At 43.6% G+C, this 20,566-nt stretch overlaps 1 protein-coding gene across 2 annotated transcripts in view; it reads left to right on the top strand.

Annotated features, from left to right (window-relative positions):
* Positions 1 to 20,566, top strand: part of plxdc2b (plexin domain containing 2b) — a 73,734-nt gene that overhangs the window by 43,912 nt on the left and 9,256 nt on the right. For both annotated transcript variants that reach the window (XM_035142143.2, XM_035142140.2), the window contains exons 5-11: positions 6,006 to 6,128; positions 9,485 to 9,603; positions 10,088 to 10,187; positions 14,402 to 14,497; positions 14,660 to 14,741; positions 18,741 to 18,801; positions 19,007 to 19,160. In XM_035142143.2, coding sequence (XP_034998034.1) covers positions 6,006 to 6,128; positions 9,485 to 9,603; positions 10,088 to 10,187; positions 14,402 to 14,497; positions 14,660 to 14,741; positions 18,741 to 18,801; positions 19,007 to 19,160 — 735 coding nt within the window. The remainder of the gene's footprint in view (positions 1 to 6,005; positions 6,129 to 9,484; positions 9,604 to 10,087; positions 10,188 to 14,401; positions 14,498 to 14,659; positions 14,742 to 18,740; positions 18,802 to 19,006; positions 19,161 to 20,566) is intronic.

Raw genomic sequence — 20,566 nt, 5'->3', positions numbered from 1 at the left:
TTTCCCAGTTGCTGCGTTTAAACTGCCACTGGAATAATAAGGAGTCTCTTATCATCATTATCATCACTGTCTCATTTTCCGTCTTCATCCTCCATCACGGCCAAAGTTGAGTCGGCTTCAGAGTCGTTCTGGAGGACGGTGATGAGGGGCACAGGGGGAGATAGCGTGAATTTGCATTCCTCCAGACAGAGATGGAGGGGCGAGGCCAGGCCGAGGAGGAGGAGGAGGAGGAGGAGGAGGAGGAGGAGGAGGAGGAGGAGGAGGAGGAGGCAGATATCTGCGTCTTGCAGGCCTCTGGGGCTTTGCCTCCGAGACGCCATCCCTCCCGCCCCTCCATTTCAGGGACTATCACAAGCAGCTCTTCCTCCTCCTCCTCCTCCTCCTCCCCCCCGACTGTGCCATCTTTCCTCTCCACTTAAATTGCTGTCAGCGAGCCACTGTTTTTTACTTCAGCAAATATTTCTCTTTTTACTACCTAGGCTGAAACTCTGCAGGAGGAGATAATTTCTTAACGGAGTGTGCGAGTTATAATTACATTTATTTATTTATTTTTTCGGAGCCCCAGTTAGTTTCGGAGCAGATCCTCAAACACATTAACGATGGGGTTGGCCCGCAGCCATGTCAAACATATGAGGTTGAAATCCGCTCTCATGGTTTGTTCATACTGTAAATCTGCTCGTCTTCATCGTCACAGGTCAATTTGTCAGATTTCGGAGGATTCTTGAAACAACTGACGTGTATTAGAAGCCGGTAGAAACTGTCTTTCTCCCTTATACGATAATAAACATTAAAAGGCTCAATTTAGGCAAAATGTGTTGATAAGACGCAGGTATTTATTTTGTTCTTTCTGCAGATTTAAACCAACCAAGAGCAGATTTCAGGGCTTTTTAACTGACTAAGCATTTAGACAGTTACTTCTCCAAGTAAGTAAGTAGATCAATGTTGAAAATAATCATTAAATGCAGCCCTGCTCCTGTTATAGTGTTAAAAACGACACTGTGGCAGACATCAGTGCCTGAACACTACAAACGCATCCCTTTACAAAGTCGGTTCAATAGACTACAGCTGCTCAGAAGCTCCGACAATAAATATAAGAGACAGAAAACATTCAAATGTCTCTAGGAATGTGCTGAGAATAAATTGGATAATGTCAACAAAGGGAATATTCTGTATAAAGTGTGGACGGCCCATTACAGCAGTAACTGAGGTTTCCTGGGTTTGTCAGTGACTGGCAATGCACCGCAGGTCGCGCAGTGAGCTGACAGGTTGTTTTTGGTCGCGCGGTGAGTCTGGTACACGCCGAACAATGTGTGAAGGTCTCGGCGTGCACGGATCGTGATGAAATACAATCGGACCCCCGCCAGCTGTGCAGCCGGGGCGTCCAGCTGTGGTATTCGGTTTACAGAGCCAGCTGTCACACTTAACAGCCCCAACATCAACAAACTGTACATGTTTATCAGATCATGTTAAAAATGGTTTCTCAGGAAATGTTTGAGCAGAAGACGTAAGATACCAAACACAGAAACGAAGCAGAAATGTAGACGAGCACAAGAAAGGAAATGGGGTCAGATTGCTTCTCATTCCCCAGAGAATAATGTCTTTATCCACGTTTATTCCATACGGCAGCTTCTAGAATCTTCGAGAGACGATTCATAGAAGAGGAAAACGTTTCTGCTTTACAAATCATCTTCATTATTTCCGGATTTTCGCAAATTGTGGCTCTTTATGGTGAAATATCGAACAGTTTTCCCACTTTTAAATTATTTAATTGAAACACCAGAGAAGAGAACATCAGTCTCTGGTTAAAGTGCTCGTAGCTCAGAGAAATGTGCGACCTGTGACAGGCAGCTAAGAGTTTAAACTAAGTAACACCTGAAACTTCTCTGAGGATATTGGCCCAGTTTCAAATATCTGTATGAAAAATACTAAACATTCTTTCCTATAATATCCAGCTGAAGCATAATATACTTTCGCAGGAATGTGTTAAACTCTCGCTGCCCTTGATTCGAGTTGAGGAAAGATATTCTTGGTTAAAGGTCAACAGTGAAATAAAGCAGGAGACGTTTGTTCACTTCTTTATAATGTAACTAAAACCTCAACCTCTCCTTAGCCGATGTTTTTGTTGCATAAACCAAACCACACACAGACTCAGACGTGTTTGCTCCAGTGTCAAAGAGCCGCCCATCACCCCGACCACCACCTCTCGACAAGTTGTGTGTGTTATGAAAACATCGCACTCGTCTATGAACATAATCTAAGCAATTACATTTTCCCCCAGAATGTGTTTGTAGTGCGTGAACATAATTTGTAGGATCGTTTCAGGCCTTACTGCAAATTTGAAGTATTAACCCCCCAAAAAATCCCATCTTTGAGATATTGAACACATGTTCCGGGCAATTATAGGTTGATGGTTGATGGTTGAAATACTATGAGTACTTAAACATACATCAGTGTTATAAGAGCTATCTTAAATGACGGACAACATCTTTGAGAAAGTTTTATTGTACAATTTGACTTCTTAGTTTGGTCCCATCCACTAACCTGGAGGAGGTGTGGTTCCTGGCTTCCTATGCAGGCACTTCGGCCTCACTATCGGGGCGCCATCATGTCGTCCATCTTTATACACAGTCTATGTTAAAAGACCAAATAAAAACATGGCTGTGTGTGTTTGGGTAAATCCAGCCTGGCTCCTCCCGAACCTCAGAACATCTGCCATAAACAGAAAATATCCTGTAAATTAAACACAGCTCAGCACGAAGGAACAAAGACGTTGTCCAAACACAACGTCCAATAAACCGGAGCTTAAGTCGAGTGGGACTGTTAATTCCCTCATGTTTTTCTTGGACGTCCCGGGCCCTGCACTTTTGGACCCCGGCACATGTAAACACGGCCCGTCAAAGAAAGAATGATCCGACTCATCCCACCATCATAAGGACTCTTTCTCTTTCACTACCTCAAACTCTTCTCCTTTATTTTGTCTCTTTTGTCTTTGTCCTCTCTCCTTGAACATCTGTTTTCCCCCCAGAGTTCTCCCGCTCTTCCTCCGTCCAGTGTCCCTCTGCTATATGTGAATGAATCACCTCTCTATTGAGCACAATAATGAATGAATAGCCTCTCAGCTGAGCAGCCCCGGGGGCTCTCACCTCTTTAGTGTATTGAGCGGCTGCGTAATTTTCTTTAGACTGTCGGATAAGTCGCATTGTGTTTTCAGGAGATTGCCGGTGGAGAGCAGGGGCATTGTGAGCGTGTCCAGACAAATGTGTGTGTGTGTGTGTCTCGATGGGACGGGAGATAAAGACGGTGGAAGTGAAAGGAGAACGACTGACGTGGGCGAAACAAAGAGAAAGCAATTGAGAGATAAAACTGTGCCGGAGCGAACCTTGGGTAAATATGAGATGAGGTGGAATGTATAGAGGCTGATTTGGAGGAAGTCGTTTGTGTCGCCGCACGATCGGATAAAGGATTTGAAAGTGAAGTCGCAGCATCATACGACCGTGAACTCACCACCACTGTGTGTGTGTGTGTGTCTGTCTTGAATTCAGTGTGTGTAGACTCAACAATCCTGCCTCTTTATGTTCTATCTTCTTTACATTCATGCACCATAATGCAACACAGGGAATGTGCTTCTATCTGATGTAAAGTGGCTCCTGAACTGCCCATTAAACCCGGAGTGTTCCCCTGCTGGAGGACATTTCTGTGTGATTAAAAATATCACTGTGTCAGATTAGGTGAGTGTCGTAAATTGTAGTTTTGGTCAACATCACAGAGCGAAAGATGGAAGTTGTCATTCTAACAATATGCAGATGTCACCTTGTAATTATATATTATATATTATTTCACAAACTTTCAATATTTTCATCACACAAATACTGAACCAATTCACCGATAACTAAAGTAAAAGTAAGTTGCAGTCATGTTCACACAACTAGAACGTTTTAATTGACAGTAACTTACTAGATTTTTCCTACACTGATGCCTGTTTCCAATGAGGCCCATGCACATTTTTTATAATTGGAGCTTGAGCCTCTTTGAACCAAAAGCATTCAGCCCTGGAAAAGGAATTTAAGTATAATTTCCTTTTTTTCCAGTAGCGTTTTTTACGATTTTGGAAGGGATAACTAAGTGTAACCATGGTAACCCCACTCATTCAGCCCTCCGGCTCTGTATCCTTTACCTCATTCCCCCCTCATCCAGGTAGAGCTCTCTACTCTGAGGTCTTCACACAACTGAATCAAACCACATTTTCACTCGCTGCCCGTGTGTGTGTGTGTGTGTGTGTGTGTGTGTGTGTGTGTGTGTGTGTGTGTGTGTGTGTGTGTGTGTGTGTGTGTGAGAGCTCCATATAGAGGTAATTCTGGGAAGGGAGGTCTTTGAGGGAAGATTGATTCCCCTCATGCGTTGCCCTGCTCCTAGTTTCCAAAGTGATAGATGTGTTTTTATAGCCTGCCCACTGTATGAGAAGACATGGTGAATGGTGACATGAAATGGGGATTTATGGGTCTGGCCTCAAAAATCCTCTTTTCTTTCTCAGCAGGGTTTTTTATTCCTTTATGCCTCAGAAAGCCACTTTATATGTTGTGTTTATCTTGAACTGAACATTGTCTGATTTTTATTCTAACTGCAAGGATGAGAAGATGAATATGAAGTAAATATGAAGCAGCCGCCAGTTAGTTTAATTATCATTTGGACCCGTAAATGTAAATACAAATGTACGTGTTTTATCATCCATCCATCATTTACACCTTAATACCTTTATCAATCTATCCATGATTAAATATTCTGTTAATTATGCATGTATGCTAAAAACATTCCTACTCTCACATTTTAATATTGATACAAAAAAATCGTGTATTTGTGGATCGGCTATACGATTTTAATCAGTTTTAAAATGTTTAAACAATCTTGTCTCTTATCATAAAAATCCTACATTCTCACAACTTTCAATAAGACAAATTTAGTCTTGTTTGTTGCAAGAAGAAGAATAAAAGTTTTTCAAAAGGTAAATATCATCAAAGAGACGATATTCACTTAAATGAGTTCAGAATAAAACACGATGAAGCCTCGTGCTCAGGTTGTTCTGTGGGATATTTATCCATCAATGCAAAGTCAGAGTGAGGGAAAAACAGAAACTCTGCATACCTTGAATTAATCTTCAAACAGCAGCTGACTCTGCTGAACTTTGTTGTCAGCGGGGAAATTAAGACGCTGCTGGATTCTGTTATCATCAGCGCCGATTCTCGATGCAAAGACTGTTCCCTCGTGATGAATGCTGAGCATTCACCGCCATTTTCCCAGAGTCCATCAATAACCACGGTTACAGGCGGCTAAATGATGCAGCTCTAGTTTGTGTTGACTGAGCACTTCCATCTCGGCGCAGACATTTATTTGTGGCTCGCTGGAGGGACGCATAAATTGTGAGAGTTAACATAATCTGTTTTTCGTTGTCGTGACGATTGTTCACTCCTATTAACACCTGTGATGGATGATGATGAGTAAAAACACATGAGAGGGGTAAAGGAGGACACAGGTAGACGCAGAGCAGGAGCAGGTCGGTGTTATAACCCCATGATGATATTTAACTGCTCGCTCGGTTTACAGCATCTTCTTTCAAAGCCCCTCAGATTTGTCCGTCTGTTTCTGATTAATCTGTGCTGCTGTATCTGAGGCAGCCTGCAGCACGAGGCCAGAGAGAAGCGATTGTTGTGGGTTAATGAGTTTTTAACTTTGGCCGGACCGGAGGGCTTGTTGTCCTCCTGAAGGAAACTGTATCAGATAACGGGTTTATTGTCGGAGGAGAGGCGGTAATGGAGGAGAGGAAGATTGATGTTTGTTTTTATGAGTGCCCAAAAGGGTGAATCCATCTGAAAACCCTCCATCAAGGCATGTACAACACTAAAAGTGATGCATAGCACAATATATATCGGTATTTCAAGAGTTTAGGAGCATCTACCTGAAACTCCGAAGAGTAAAGAAAGTTACATGTTGTGTTTTTTTTCCTCCTGCAGGTTTCATCTACACGGGCGATGTGGTCCATCGGATGCTGACGGCCACACAGTACATCGCTCCCCTCATGGCCAACTTTGACCCGAGCGTCTCCAGAAACTCTACGGTCATCTACTTTGACAACGGTAACAGCGTTTGGCAGCAGTTTGGCGTTCTTCTACATCGTGTGATACATGATGCACAAGACAGAATGACTTCGTGTTCCACAGTCAACCCTTTGGTAACAAGCACCAGAAAATAATAAATCATAATTAATAGATAAGATAACTGCAGGTTGGCAACGCACCATGATGTCACCTATTGGTTTGTGAGCTGCTGATTTGAAGCCTCGAGTTTGGCATCTTGGCTTTTTGAAACAAGATGTAACGCATTGGATGGTACCAGCTGTCAATCACATGCTATCCATGCCCAAATTTGCCTTATTGTCTATTTTGCTCTAAATTGGATTTTGCATCACTTTCCTCAAATCTGCTGAGATTGTCAACACACACTTTTTGGATCCTCAAACCATGAACCCTGATTAGCTTGTCTCCACACCCTGCCTGGCTCGAGGCCGTAGAACTCCAAAGTGCAGCGCTGCTGGCGTTATCTGCCGTGTTTTCAGAAACTGAAGCGAGGTAATCAGCACCCCGAGGTGGCTGTGGGGGGGGGCAGGTGTTCTCCCTCGACAGATCCTGCTTTCGCTTCTCAAGCAAGATGCACACAGACTTTCTGAGGAGCTGAAAACGTGATGTCACTGCAATAAATTAAACCAGTATCATTAAAAATACACATAATGTCTTAATGAGGAGAAAATAATAAATTGCATTATGGCAAGTTGAATCCATTCCTCTGCTCCAAATTCTTGGGTGACTAACTGATGAAGGATCTCACAAAAAACTATATGATCATTTTACAATATAAATGTGAATATTTTAGAGTTTGTTTTATACAGTTGTAGAAAATACTTTTTGTTTATATGTTGATCTGCATCAGCGTAATGAAGAAAGACCAAAAAACGACATTTCTGACTGTTCTTTTATCCATTAAGAATTTCTTAAATGATTTTACAGAAACTTAATCAGATCAAAACTAGAAACAATATTGCAAAATGAGATATCAATCGAAATTGAGGAACTCAAGTTCACACAAAATGATGATAGTGTAATGAAGACAGTTGAATAGTTAATAGCAAAAACTTAAGATATTTATTGTGACATTTATTGTTCTGACTCATGAGATGTCTTCAGATACATTTGAGAGACATTTGTCATTGCTTGATTTCTACGACTCCCTCTGAGACTTTGCTCTGAACCGTAGTTACTCATTTGAAACTGAACTGACGCTGTTGGTTGTTATCCATCAAGTCAGTCATCGCCTCCTAATCGCTCCGCCGCAGAGTGACGGACCGACTGCGTGACCTTCTGCAGTCGAGCTCATCAGAGTTCAACAGAACTGGCAGCCGATCGATTCTGAGGCCGAGGCCCCGCTCCTCCACGCGCTGTCCATCAGTCAGCGTCCTCAGCTGCCTGGTTGGTTCTGTTATGGGAGCGTCTGTCACGCTTTCCGTCAGTTTGATGAGGCGTTCACAGCCCAGACGTCTTGTTTGTTCTCGTGACACAAACAGGGAGGTGGGAGACGTGTGAAGCTTCAGTGACAGTGTGAAGCTTTGTTGTCAGACGCAAAATTTCAGCAAAAACTGAATGTTGTCGTCTTTTGTTAATTAGAATCTGCAAAATAAAGAACGTGTGATTTGGTCGGGACGAGTCTCTCTCTCTCTCTCTCTCTCTCTCTCTCTCTCTCTCTCTCTCTCTCTCTGTCTCTCTCTCCATCCTGACGTTTGAAGTTAGTGAAGTGTTCCGACACCTGACAGACTGTGAACGTGACGGTTGTCGACGGTGGGATCTCGTGGCGGTGCTGTGGTAAAAATACCGTTTTGAGATTTTAACACAAGTGTAACTTCTTTTCATAGAGACATTATTTACTGATGAATTTCACACGCTTTCATTTAAAAACACTAGAGATGGGATAGGTTTTATAACATAAAGAAAAGTACAGTATTACGTATTACAGTCTGACTTAATATGGTGAAAGCTTCCAGTAAACATTATTCACTGGAGACACTTTGACACGTCACAGCAGGAACCATTTAGCTTTCTTTGGTTTTAGGCTCCTGGTATTTTCATGCTGTTTCACTGTCGGACGCCATTTACACTTCAAACCAAAGTGTAAACTTTATTTATGATGGAGTATTTATGATGGGAAGAAAGAAATCCAGACTCAATCGAGTATTTTAAGTTTGAGACAGTAACCAAATGATAAAGGTGAAGATGTTATAGTTGTCGTCCCCTGATTTATGAAGCCTGAGGAAATCAGATGTGTGAGCTGGACGGCAGCGGTGTGCAAATGTGGCACACGGCTGCTAGATGTAAATTTAAATGCCTTAAATCTCATGTGGACTTTATCTGGACTTACTTTGGAGATACTTGAAATATTTATTTATTTTATATTTATAATATTTATACATAATCTTGAAATAAATTCAACGTGAGGAAGAGCTGGCGTGTTTTGTTTGTTTTCAGTTCCATTTCAGTTGCGCTTGTAAGTGGAATTAGAAACAAGGCCAGTGTGTGCTCCCCCCCACGCCTCCTCACACACACTGTATTTTTAGTCTGGAAGCCCCAGATAGCTCTGCGGCCTCCCCTCCTGAACTCAATGCATTTTTAACAGACTTCTACCAGCCTTACCGTCTGCTGACTGAGTGAACGCACTTTACCATGAGTTAGCAGCAGCTTAGCGCTCTGTCCTCTCAGTGGTTCTCACTGTCTTGAGTATTTTTCCTCCATTTCCCATCCAAACATGCAAAATGGAGCGTCCTTGCCAAGTTGCACTCATATTAGGTATTTCATATCAGTGCAGGATCCGAGCCTAACTCGACTTAACCTCCTCCTTTAACACATGAAACATGCATCTCCAGAGCCAGAGCCCCTTTATACACACCACATGGGATTTATTATGGTTTTCCTGTGCAAGCGGACGCCTGTTCTCTCCAAATTGGTGCCAGAGAAGCCAAATTCTTGTCTGTACTTTGGTTGGAAGAGCTCTGGCTGTGTGACGGAAAAATTGATTAGTTGTGTTAACAAACCTTTATTGTCCTGGAGCGCAGCCAAAACGTCTAACTCTGAGCGGGGCTTTCACGTCGATAGGGTCTCCACAGTTAATCAAAGTAATGTTAAGAGTAATGTGAGGCCTGATGTCTGGAGGTAGAGACGGAGGCTGTGTGAGTCTGGTACTAATTTAGTTTGTCCCCTAAAATTAAGGCAACATGTGATGATCATTTGACTTGATGTGGTCGAGCTGGATTCAATATTATGGAGGTTTTTTGTGTTCCAGTAAGTTACTCGTTAATTGGTGCGGTATAAAAAAAAAAAAGTATGACAATAGCTTTCAATACAGGCCGTGTTCTCCTCTGATCTGTTTGTTTTTGTGCTTCTGGTCGTAGGTACTGCTCTGGTGGTGCAGTGGGATCACGTTCACCTACAGGACAACTACCACCTGGGGAGTTTCACCTTCCAGGCCACGCTGCACAACACCGGCAGGATCGTGTTTGCATACAAAGAGGTCAGGACTCATTCATCCCAATTTTGTGTCATTTCAACAAACATTTACATTTACTACTATAATCCTGGAGGAATCAAAGTCTTTTCTAGCAAACTTAAATTCATCAAACGCCTACATTACAATAAAAAAACTGTGAGTTTGAAAGTGACATTATTAAAACCAGCTTCGTGCATCAGGATAAAACATGACTCACTTTCACACAGCTCTTAACAATCAGTTTAGTTTCTCTCTCTTACTCTGTCAGACTTTTCAAAAGTATCTTTGTAATTTCTCACACTGGCGACGGCCTCATGTCTCAACCATTGAAAATATCGAGGGCCACATTTTCACGTATTTTCTTTCCGGTTGTTATACAGACAAAATAATGGGTTTCGTGATGAAAGTAATGAATCCTCTGTGCCGTCAGACTGGCCTGTTTCCATTTGTCGGCCCGTCCCAGACACATTGTGTCTCGGTAATTGATTTTTCCTCTCTTTTATTTCAGATCCCCATTGAGGTGGCACAGATCAGCTCTGTCAATCACCCGGTGAAGGTGGGCCTGTCTGACGCCTTCGTGGTCGTCCACAAGATCCAACAGATCCCCAGTGAGTCTCAGACACACGGTTCTTTAACTTTTACCACTGAATTGTTTTATGTTACGTTGAGTTAAGTCACGTTACGTTAATTTAAGTTGCGTTACGTTGCGTAAAGTTACGTTACATTTCACAATGTTGCATTAAGAACTCATCCATTCAGTTTTATAGCCAATGATCGAAAGGTTCCCAAGTCATTAAGGTGATTGACTGCATCTTGTTTTTATTTACTTTAAACTGTCTCCAGCTCTAAGTTCAGCCTCGTCTTCTTTGCTTTATTTCCAACTGTCACCACCTCTTCTCCGGCACTGCACCGCACCGCACCCCCCACCCCTCTCACAGCAGGCAGTGGGCAGAGCTGTGGGCTCAGCTTCAGATCTGCCTCCCCTATTTACTTTTGACTTACTGCAATTCTGGCCCATTAATTTAACAGCGAATGTGAGCAGAGGAGAAAACACTTCAAACCTTCTTTTGTTTCCACACTCAGACTCTCCCATCTTTCATGGGCTCCGATTCGAAGCCCGCCACAATAACGAGACGTCAAATATGATTAATTCAGTAATTTAGAGCTGTTTTGGTCGTGCGTTTGACACCTGGATTTCATTTATTTGTCGAATTTAATTACTTAGGCCTTTTTGTCCTTCATGGCATCGTTATCTTATTTGTAATAGGATTTCTTGCTTAGTTTGAGTTTCAGTTGAGAAAACAAATTACTGTGAATTATTTGGAGCGATAGCCGACAGCTCAGCCTCTTGTTTAGAAAGCTGTGGTTGGCACTGAGAGATGCTCTGAACCTGTTAGCGCTGTCCCCCTGTAGACTTCATACACCAAGTTGCGTTTGAAGCCTCTGACACAGCGTGATGAAACTAGCAGCTGCTCGGTCGTGGGGCTGACGAAATCCAGATTGAGACTGAGATGTTGTTTTGAAGTGTGCGTTCTCCTCTTTGTCAGACCTTTTTTTTCAAAATTGCTCTGATGATACATCTGAAAAGATAAAACTGATTCTACTAAAGCGTTAAATACACCCAACAGACAGATTAGAGACAGATCCAATGCTTGGAACACACAACATGAAACTGTGACTGTTGTTGTTTTGACGATCTCCCTGGCACCAAGCGTCAGACACCCTCACTGTCAAGTGTTAAAGCAACACATGTGTGTGAATCCACCATTTCTGCAGATACATGCACACTACTGTGGTGCCCTGAAACATCCACAGCTCGACAGACCTGCTGTATCTCCTCGTGATTGCCCAAATCGTGATCGGACCATCCCCGTGTGGAGGAGGGGGTTCAGAGATAAACTCTTGCAGCATGTGAAACTAAACCACGCTTTGCTTTCTCGCCGTGCAACCAGCAAGAGATATTTACAAATTGAACTGATTCGTGTCCAAGTCTGAAAAGGGCAACGTCTGCATAATGTGCCTCAGTCCAAAGGTCTTGATGCGTCCTGGTTGTGCAGCAGGAGCCTGTGGAGGAAGCGAAGGATGCTGCGAGTTAGATCAGAGGTTTTTTCATAATGATCATCATCATATTGAGGCAAAAAAATAGAGAAGGGCCCTTTTAATGGGGAAGGATTCATAGATGGATGGGGACTAACCTTTAGAAAAAAGCAAGAATCAGCAGTTTTCATGGAGAAGGATGACATTGCTGCTCAATTCTCCACAGGAACAACCAGAGGGGTCAGTTTAACGGATGGTTGCAGTCAATGTTATAGAAATGCAGGGACAGTAGAGATGGTCAGGAGGGGGCAGTTCTTTTTAGAGAAATGTTACTCAGCTTCAGAATATGTTGGAAAGGTAAGTTCATTGATGTCAGAGACAGGAAAGCTATGTCATCATAGACTGACGGGCGACATGACAGCTCCCCAAGTGGAGGGTAAATCACCTCTATCCCCTCCTGGTGGGAAGCTGCAGTAAAGGTCATACTGTCACACTGACGCATTAATCAGCGGGATTGATACAGCGTCTCCACACTGTGATCCCTGCAGACTGTGGCTCCAACTTATTTTAAAAAGTGCAAGATGGCGTCACCCATATCTGGGATATTTCAACAGGAAGAAGTGGAGGTGTGTTGTCCATATATGGGTTCTACCATGAAAAGCGTTCCATCTACGCGTAACAACCGCGGCAGCCGGAGGGACATTTGTTTGACCCCTTTTTATTAAAAGCTCAAATAAAACATTTTACACGTCCTCCAGTCAGAGCACCGCCACAGTCTACCCAGTAAAAGGATAATTCATGTCCGAGGTGTGTAATTATAACAGGTCAGGTACAATCACTTGTGAAGAAACGGGCTTTCATTGACTTTCCCAAGGCTTATTATACTTTATCAGTCACAGGGAGTTATTCCTGAATTGAAACCGAAACCAAATTCATCCCTTTTCATATCTTCTCGCCTGTACCTGGAATAATACTCTTGATTCCCAGGAATACGCCAAAGCTGGAGCTGTTAATTATAATCAGAGGAAACATTGTGATATATTTAATATACTGGAGATGTCAAAGAGCCAAGAGTGTTGTCATGTAGTCGATTTGAACACGTTGACATGTTTGTGTAAAAGCACAAACACCCAGAGTGCTGTCGGATGAGTGTGAGCCTGCCATTATTCCACCATCACTTTTTCACCTCAGCTTCCCGACACGCTGCCACCGATTTCCACGCAGCTCTTTGATATGGATGAGTAAGCAAAAAAATTCAGATTGAATCATAGAAACGTTTATGCAACACTGATTTATTGCTGAAGAGAGAGGGGTATAGGATCTGGCCTGACCCTCTTGTGCGTAAATGATGACACACTTGCAGATCCTCTCGTGTTTGATAGTATCGGTGGAAGGTGGCTACTGCAAATCCTCCTTCGCGTTGTTTCCTTCCACCTTCCAACCAGAGCTGTCTGCTCACACAACAGCTCAACAGCCCCAGGCGGAGGAACTGACCTTCCTCTGGCACCCACCGTGTCATTAGGCACCTGATAATCCCTCCGCTAGAGGCGAGAGGAAGCCGGTCACCAGGGGAGGAGACGGGGGGGAAGGAAGGGTGGTCTGTTTCTGAGGTTAGACCGAGGTGGCTCGCATCGTCCGCTTTGATCACTCGTCCTGTGTGTAATCAAACCCGGCAGGTTTGCAGGGGGAACAACATCCGATCATATGGGAAGCACAACACTGTAGCCAGCTCGGTCAACACTTCCCAGGGCCAGAATCAGGCAAAAGAAAGAGAACACGGTGTAATGTAACAGGAGTAATTTGACATTATGGAAAATAATATTATTCTCCTCCGTGCCCTGACTGATACCACATCTTAGCTTCGACTAAAATCCAGCACAGGGCGTATTGCCCTGTGAAACCCACACTTTTTCATTTTTATGCCTCAGCACTTTCACAGATTAAACATGCAAGATATAATGCGTTGGAGCTTTTTTATTAAACAGCCAGGCTGGGTCTATGTGCTCAGCTAAGATCTTTACCTTCATATTTAATGGAAAGATGAGAAAGTGTTGTTAATATTCTTGTCAGGGGACTAAATTGGTGAATTTCTTAAAATACCAAACTATTCCATAAACTATTAAACCGCTGGCAAGCTTGGTAAATATTGAATTTCAAGGGAATTGTCATTTATTATGCAACTTCTGATTCACTGATTCATGCCTGGAGCTTCTGCCTAGAGAGGCACATACAAATCTAATTACACTGCAGATCAACCACTGTATGAACAGCACGGAGCACTTATCACATCTGTTCAAATACTATGCACTGGAAGGGTGTATGCACTGACCATGCATTCTTCTGACAAAGGATATATTTCATTTTGCACCGATGATATAGAGGATGCATTGCCAGCAAAAGAAAGCAGCCCATTTTACACTGGGCCCATACAAGGGCCCGAGCGCCATAAGAGTCCATGATGTATCTAATCAATCGGCTCATCTCACCGCGGCCGATGACTCGCTGTTATAGATGACTGGGAGGGTATCGCCTTTCAGCAGCACGTGATTGATATTAGCTCCTCGGGGGAAATTGCTACTGTCCATTGCCAAGTTGTTGGCCGACACCCGGGCACAAAGCGAGGTGGAGAGATAAAGTGCTGTGGTGGCATCGCACGTGACCCCATTCTGCCTCCCGCTCACTTCCCTCTTTCTTCAGGGACCACTTGTCCCAGTTTTTATCTCCTCGCTGGAAGATTTGTGATGGTTTGTTTGCTCTCTCTCACTCTGTCCCTCCCCAAACACAGACGTGAGGAGGAGGACGATCTACGAGTACCACCGCGTGGAGCTGACGAAGACGAAGATCACTAATTCTACCGCCGTAGAAATGATGCCGTTACCCAGTAAGGAGAATTTATTGGAACAGCTTTTGGTGCAGTCATAACACTAGTAGAGGCACCTAAGTGTGACTCGATCAATGAGACTCTGCCAGCGAACGGCGTCTGAGCTGTTTGTTGGTTTGGCTGTTTGGGATCTGACCTGTTTGCTCTCTCTCTCCTCTCCAGCCTGTCTCCAGTTCACCAGCTGCAGCTCCTGCATCTCCTCACAGATCAACTTCAACTGCAGCTGGTGTCATCGCCTCAACAGGTTCGATATGCAGATGCTGTTAATCTCTTTTAACTCCTTCTACACCAACACATTCTCTCAACTTGAGTCATTATTGACTTAGACACATCTGAAACAGAGAAAACAAGGAAATCAGATAGATTCTGTGAATTTAAGCAGATCAACTAATCAGTCATTTGACTAATTGTTTCAGCCCGAGTTCTCACATCTCTTAATTTGGATTTAAATGTTACATTTAATCTGACATTAAATGAAATGTTCTCAAAGTTATACTTTCACGTTCTTAAAAATACAATGTTTATTGGCAAGTTCTGCATATTTAAGTTTCTAGTCTTGTGTTTGCGTACTTTCAAAGAAAATCTCTCCCTGCTGGTGTGCAGACAGTCTGCAGACATCTCATGCAAACAGTATGAGGATGAAATATTCATTTTTGGTTGTTTTGTGTGATTTAATGAACATAGCCAAAGCTATTGTTGTTTTCCTCTCTTACCATCACAATAACTATTCATACTCTATTCAGTAAATGAAAAGTATTTCATATTTTCAGCTCTGCAGCAGCTTATTGTAACTTCCATTCAATTCACACCTGTTCTGTGGACCTCTGGTCTCCTGTTGATCTTGTCGTCCCCCCCCGCGTCTCCCTGCACTTCAAACAACAGCAAATATTTGAGTTGCTATAGAAGTGTTAGCGTTCCTCCCCAGAATCTCCTGACGGCTGAAATGCGAGACCGCCGTCGGTTCTGTTTTGTTGGCGAGGAAAGTTCTGAGTTAAAAATAGGAGGAGGGAGGAAAATAATTTATGGAGAGTTGGCAGAGTTATGTTATCATCCGCACACGTTGAGAAAGTCTCACCTCCCGAGCCAGCAGATGTTCACTGTCCTGATAAATGTCTCGCCTGCATCGCTTGGAATATTTTGTTCTTCTTGTTGTTGTTGTTTTTTCAGTCCGACTCGGAGGCAGCCACCATCGCTCCTCTTTGTATGTCGCTCGTGCATCAAATATTAATCTGCCACTTTTATATTTTGGACTCATCATTTATTCCGCCCGTTATGTGGTTGACTGGAGACGTGTGTGGCTCCTCTGCTGTGTCCGTAGAGATTCCTTCTGTTTTGTCTTTGAAGGGTTTCGGGTTTGACTTTCCCGCTGCTCTGCATGTTTCATTTATTTTTTTCCTTTGACGGGGACAAACTCATTTACAGTGCAGCGACATGAGGAAGTGTTTTTCCTCGCAGCGTGTTACGGCCTCTGTGGCGAGATGCCGCGTGCCCGTGGCACCGATCTCATTAAGCTTCATTTTAATTAGTTTTCTAACTGTGTTAATATCTGACTGTTCGGTGTGACTCTGCCCTCTGGATCCTTAAGCCACTTCCTTTGAAAGAGCCAAACACGCTTTAAACGCGTGCTAATTAGAAACAGTGGCGGCCTCGTTGGCGGCGGGTTAATGGAAGCCGCTGACATTTTAAGAGAACAGCCTTAATGAACTTCTCTCGGTGAAGTGCGCGGCGCCCCTCTCATGCTAAGCTCCGGGCTACGTCAGTTAGCTGAGGCTGATGTACGCAGCTCGTGTTCAGGCAGGTCAATAAAGCATGGCTGAAACCCCAGGGAGCCGTGAGAGCCCTTTCAGCCCGACGCTCGTGTGTGTGTGGAGGAGAAGCAGGGATGTGGCGGGCATCACAAATGCAGCTCATTGAAAATTAATGGCTGGTAAGGAGATGAATATGGAGTTTTAATGCGTCTTAGTCTCCCAGCAAACTGTTATTGCATCATTTATGTTGAGAAATAGCATAATTACAGGCTCACAAATCGGTCGGGCTGCAACAACAGCAGATAAGTCCAGGGTGAAAGAAAAGTATTCACATCCTTTATTTACTATATTAAACATTTCCTTTACAAATAAAGGTTCTGCATTCAAATTAAATGTTAGTATTATCAGCAAAATGTACGTAAATGGCTGATTTTGATACTGTTGAAGTTAAAGGATTATTGTCACTGAAGCAGTGTATTTGTTTTCTCTAGTCATCTTATCCACTATATTAAACGTCCAGTGTGTAAGTGACCATGGTTTTGTTTCATGTCGCCACTTTATCGAATGCTTTTAGTGTGAAACAGCAGCAGCACACGTGACGTAATACAGCTCACATGGCAAATGTGTGGAGAGGCAACAACACACACGAGGCTGATGTCAGTAGAAGAAAATACGACTGGATTTCTGTTAATTGGGTTTAGTGTGAGGATCCATCCATTATACCGTTTATGCTTTGAGGGTCTCGGGGGGAGCTTGAGCAAATCCACCCGTATCGAGGACTGACGCACAGAGACAAGATGTCCGATAAGAGTCTCCAATTAATCTTACCCTGATCTGCAAGTGTTTTGGAGGAAGACACTGTGAGAAAATCTACACAAAGGTGGGATTCGAACCAGGAACCTTGCTGTGAGGCGACAGTGCTGCCTCTCAGTGTGGGGATGGTGGGGAATATACATTAAATTCAACAGTTAGTACATCGTAGTAAATCACATGGATTCAAACTTGAAGTACACCCATGTACTGGGTTATTCACCAGTGATAACAAAGAATAACTACTTGTTTGTTTTCCATTAATCTTCTGTGGCATCGGAAGAAGTGGGATTGAAACCCAATAATAAAATCTATCCATCCTGCGACGCCTGTGGGAGACTCGGAGAAAAGAATCGTTCTCCCTCATGGATTCATTTATATTCAAATGAAGCACCTCAGTGCATTTCTAATTAAAAGCACCGTGGCTGGCTGCATTCGATGGCAACTGGCTGGGACCGATGCCATTGAGGGGAAACAAAACACGAGCTCCCTTCAGGGACAGGTTAGACCAAACATGTCGGTGATATTGTGTCTCACTCCGCTTCGCTCTCCTCCCTCTTTGGAGGGGTGAAAGGCAGTCGGGGGAAAATGGGGAGGATTAAGCGGAGGAATCTGTCTCGGCTGATTGAGCAGATGAGGCTGAAGTTTTCGGTGGGGGGGCAATAAAAGGAATGGGATGATCAGAGAGGGAGAAAGATGAAAATGGACTCCCTCGCATAAAGTCATTACCATAACCTTATGTTGGGTAGGGAAATGTGGCCTGCTGGGGGGGGGGGTTGCAGATCTCGACTGGACTCATTCTGTCCTCACAGCACAGATGCGAGGACTCGATTTAAACCGCTGCATCGTGAGTCGGTCATTAGGTTGTTTTTATTTATCCACCTACAGTGAGAAATAATCAGCAGACCACCGAAAGCTTTCAAAAACGCACTTTGTTAGCCAGAGCCTGGTGTGAGAGTGGCGACTGCTTTGCATGCTAACTCGTCCGGCCAGATGGGAGACTGTTTGTGGCCAAGGGCCGAGACGGACCAAATGCGAGTTCACCAGTGGGTGAGTTATAATTTTGATCCGTTTACAGCACGGAGGATTAGCAGCTGCCGCCTCGATTACCGTCTGGCTTTTTGAGGTGATTAGAAGTCTCGCACCACGATGCACAGTCTTCCAAGGCCCCGTGACCCACTGACTTCCCCCCCCCCACACGGATCCTACATCTTCACGCTGTGCGAAGCTGCTCACGCTCCTCGGATCCAGACGCTGTGCAGATGTTTTAAAGCAACACTATGCTGCTTTTTGCAAACATGCAAACATGCTTAAGTTTGCATGTTCTTGTTTCTATGTAGCTTTGGTGAGCAGGTACGATCTCCTGTGAGTAGTGCGTAATTGACGTGTGGCTGCAGAGGGCGCTGTTGTTCAGTAAAAGTGACATATTGTTAAAGTCTAAGTTTATACTGGGGTTGTGTGTTGTGTTTGTCATTTGATGTCCATGTTCCCCAGAATGAAGAATGAACTGTAGTAACTTCAATGATCCCTAGAACTTTTATAAGGTCAAAATTATTTGTCCAAAACTTCAGTTTACGACCAAAAACCTTTAAAACCAATGGAACTCCCATCACCTCCACTGTTGTTTGTGCTTAGTGGTAATTGGCTTAAAGCTCCACTCTGACAGTGGTTTCATCTGCCCCCAGATGTTCCAGTGGCTTCGACCGCCATCGGCAGGACTGGGTGGACAACAGCTGTCCCGATGAGGTGAGTGTTCCAGATGTGTGATGACCAGAGGGATTTCATCCAGCTTGCTAATGGTGATAAACACGTGTATGTGTGTGTTTGGAGCTTCCTGGATGATAAATGCCGTCGGCTGTAGCGCACTGGGAGAACATTCACATGTTGTCCCTGCATAATTACTTTTCCTTTGGAAAGAGAGCATACACTTGAGACATTTGTCATCTTTCAGACCAAGGACAAGATGTGCGACATCATCGACACGACGTACCTCTACCCCTTCACCACCACTGTTGTCGCCAAAACAACGTCCAGGAGCAGCGAGGCCACTTCAGGCCGGGACAGGCCCTCCACCACTCACCCTCCCACCAGTGTCCCCACTGAAGGTAAAGTAGAGAGCGGAGCTGGAACAATGCCACGGTGCACAGCGTGTCAGAGCCCAGAGCTTTCTTTAAACTACTAATGGACACTCTGCCCGGGCAGAATGCTAAATGAAGTGCCTTTGCTGTAACTGTTCTTTATTGGTATTGATGCGTTTCCTCTTTTACAACCTGAACAAGACACTTGTCTCTTTTGGGGAGAGCGTCCCTCCAGCTCTCCACTTAAGATAAAAAAGAAATGATTCCAGATGGCAGGCAGCGGAGCAAAGTGCAGCAGCTGCGTTTGTACCCACTTTTTAAACAATGCAGATAGAATCAGGACAAATCTTACTGGTCCAAAATATATGGACCCACACAAATCTGTGATTATGTTGTTTGGCTCTGCTGGTTCCACATCAGTCTTTTGTTTAATGACATATTCTTCTCCCAGAACCTTCATTCTCTGACAATGAGGCTTTCCCTTTTTTATTTTGAGGGATGAATAGTCAATAGTAATAGTAGTTTAATAGTAAATCACATCAAGTATTTAGTACAGTACAGTGCAGCATACGTAGAAATAGGAACATATTAAAATACACAAAGCACCAAAAATATAAAACAAAATATCGTTATGTTAGCCTTATGCTCACAAGTGCCAAATGGTAAATGTAAAACTACAACTCTGTCTTCCCCAAGTCTGACCACAAACTTAAAGAAAAACTTTCTTGCTTTTTGTTTCATTGGTGATTCCCTAAAGGTTAAATAAAAATCCCAAATCTGTCACATATGTTTTCAACCAAGCTATTACAGTAGATATGTATCCAAAGATAAAACACTTCATGCGTCAGTCCTGATGTGCTTCACTTCTTCTTCCTCTGCGTTCAGTTTCCCCTCCTCACACAGCAGAGGTCTGGCAGGTCGTGCTCTTTTGATATTGCGCTGTAAAGTCTGAAGCACATGATTCACTGCACCCCAGCAGGAGCCTAACCCCGGACCATACTGCAGCATAATCTCAGCATCATCTGATGCAAATCCTCTTGGAACAGGAGCAGACGGAATGCTTCTGCTGATGATAGGAAAACCACCAAGGTGTCCTCTAAAGTTTGTTTACTTCCATTCCTTTTTTTCCCTCTGTCTCTGGAGAAGTAAAAAGCTACAAGCAGGCTGGATTTATTGTGCCCATTTTGACCTCATTCTACTTTTTATGGCTTTTTGGGAACCGTTTTTTGAGTCGATGGGCATTTTATCTTAATCAGCTCCAGATGTGATGCAGCTGAATCAAAATGAAATGAAGGAGCCAGCTAACGACTCAGGTTCTGTCAGATAAAGTCACTGTGTGTCAATTGCAGACTGTATGAAGATGGATGACATGACTGCTGCACCAAAGTGAAGCCAAACCTCTTTTTCGCCACCTGGTGGCTGGCTGCAGTACA

This window comes from Hippoglossus stenolepis, chromosome 19 (assembly GCF_022539355.2).
Source record: "Hippoglossus stenolepis isolate QCI-W04-F060 chromosome 19, HSTE1.2, whole genome shotgun sequence".
Classification (NCBI taxonomy): Eukaryota; Metazoa; Chordata; class Actinopteri; order Pleuronectiformes; family Pleuronectidae; genus Hippoglossus; species Hippoglossus stenolepis.
The sequence above is the reverse complement of the archived record's forward strand: the minus strand, read 5'-3'. Positions and strand labels throughout refer to the sequence as shown.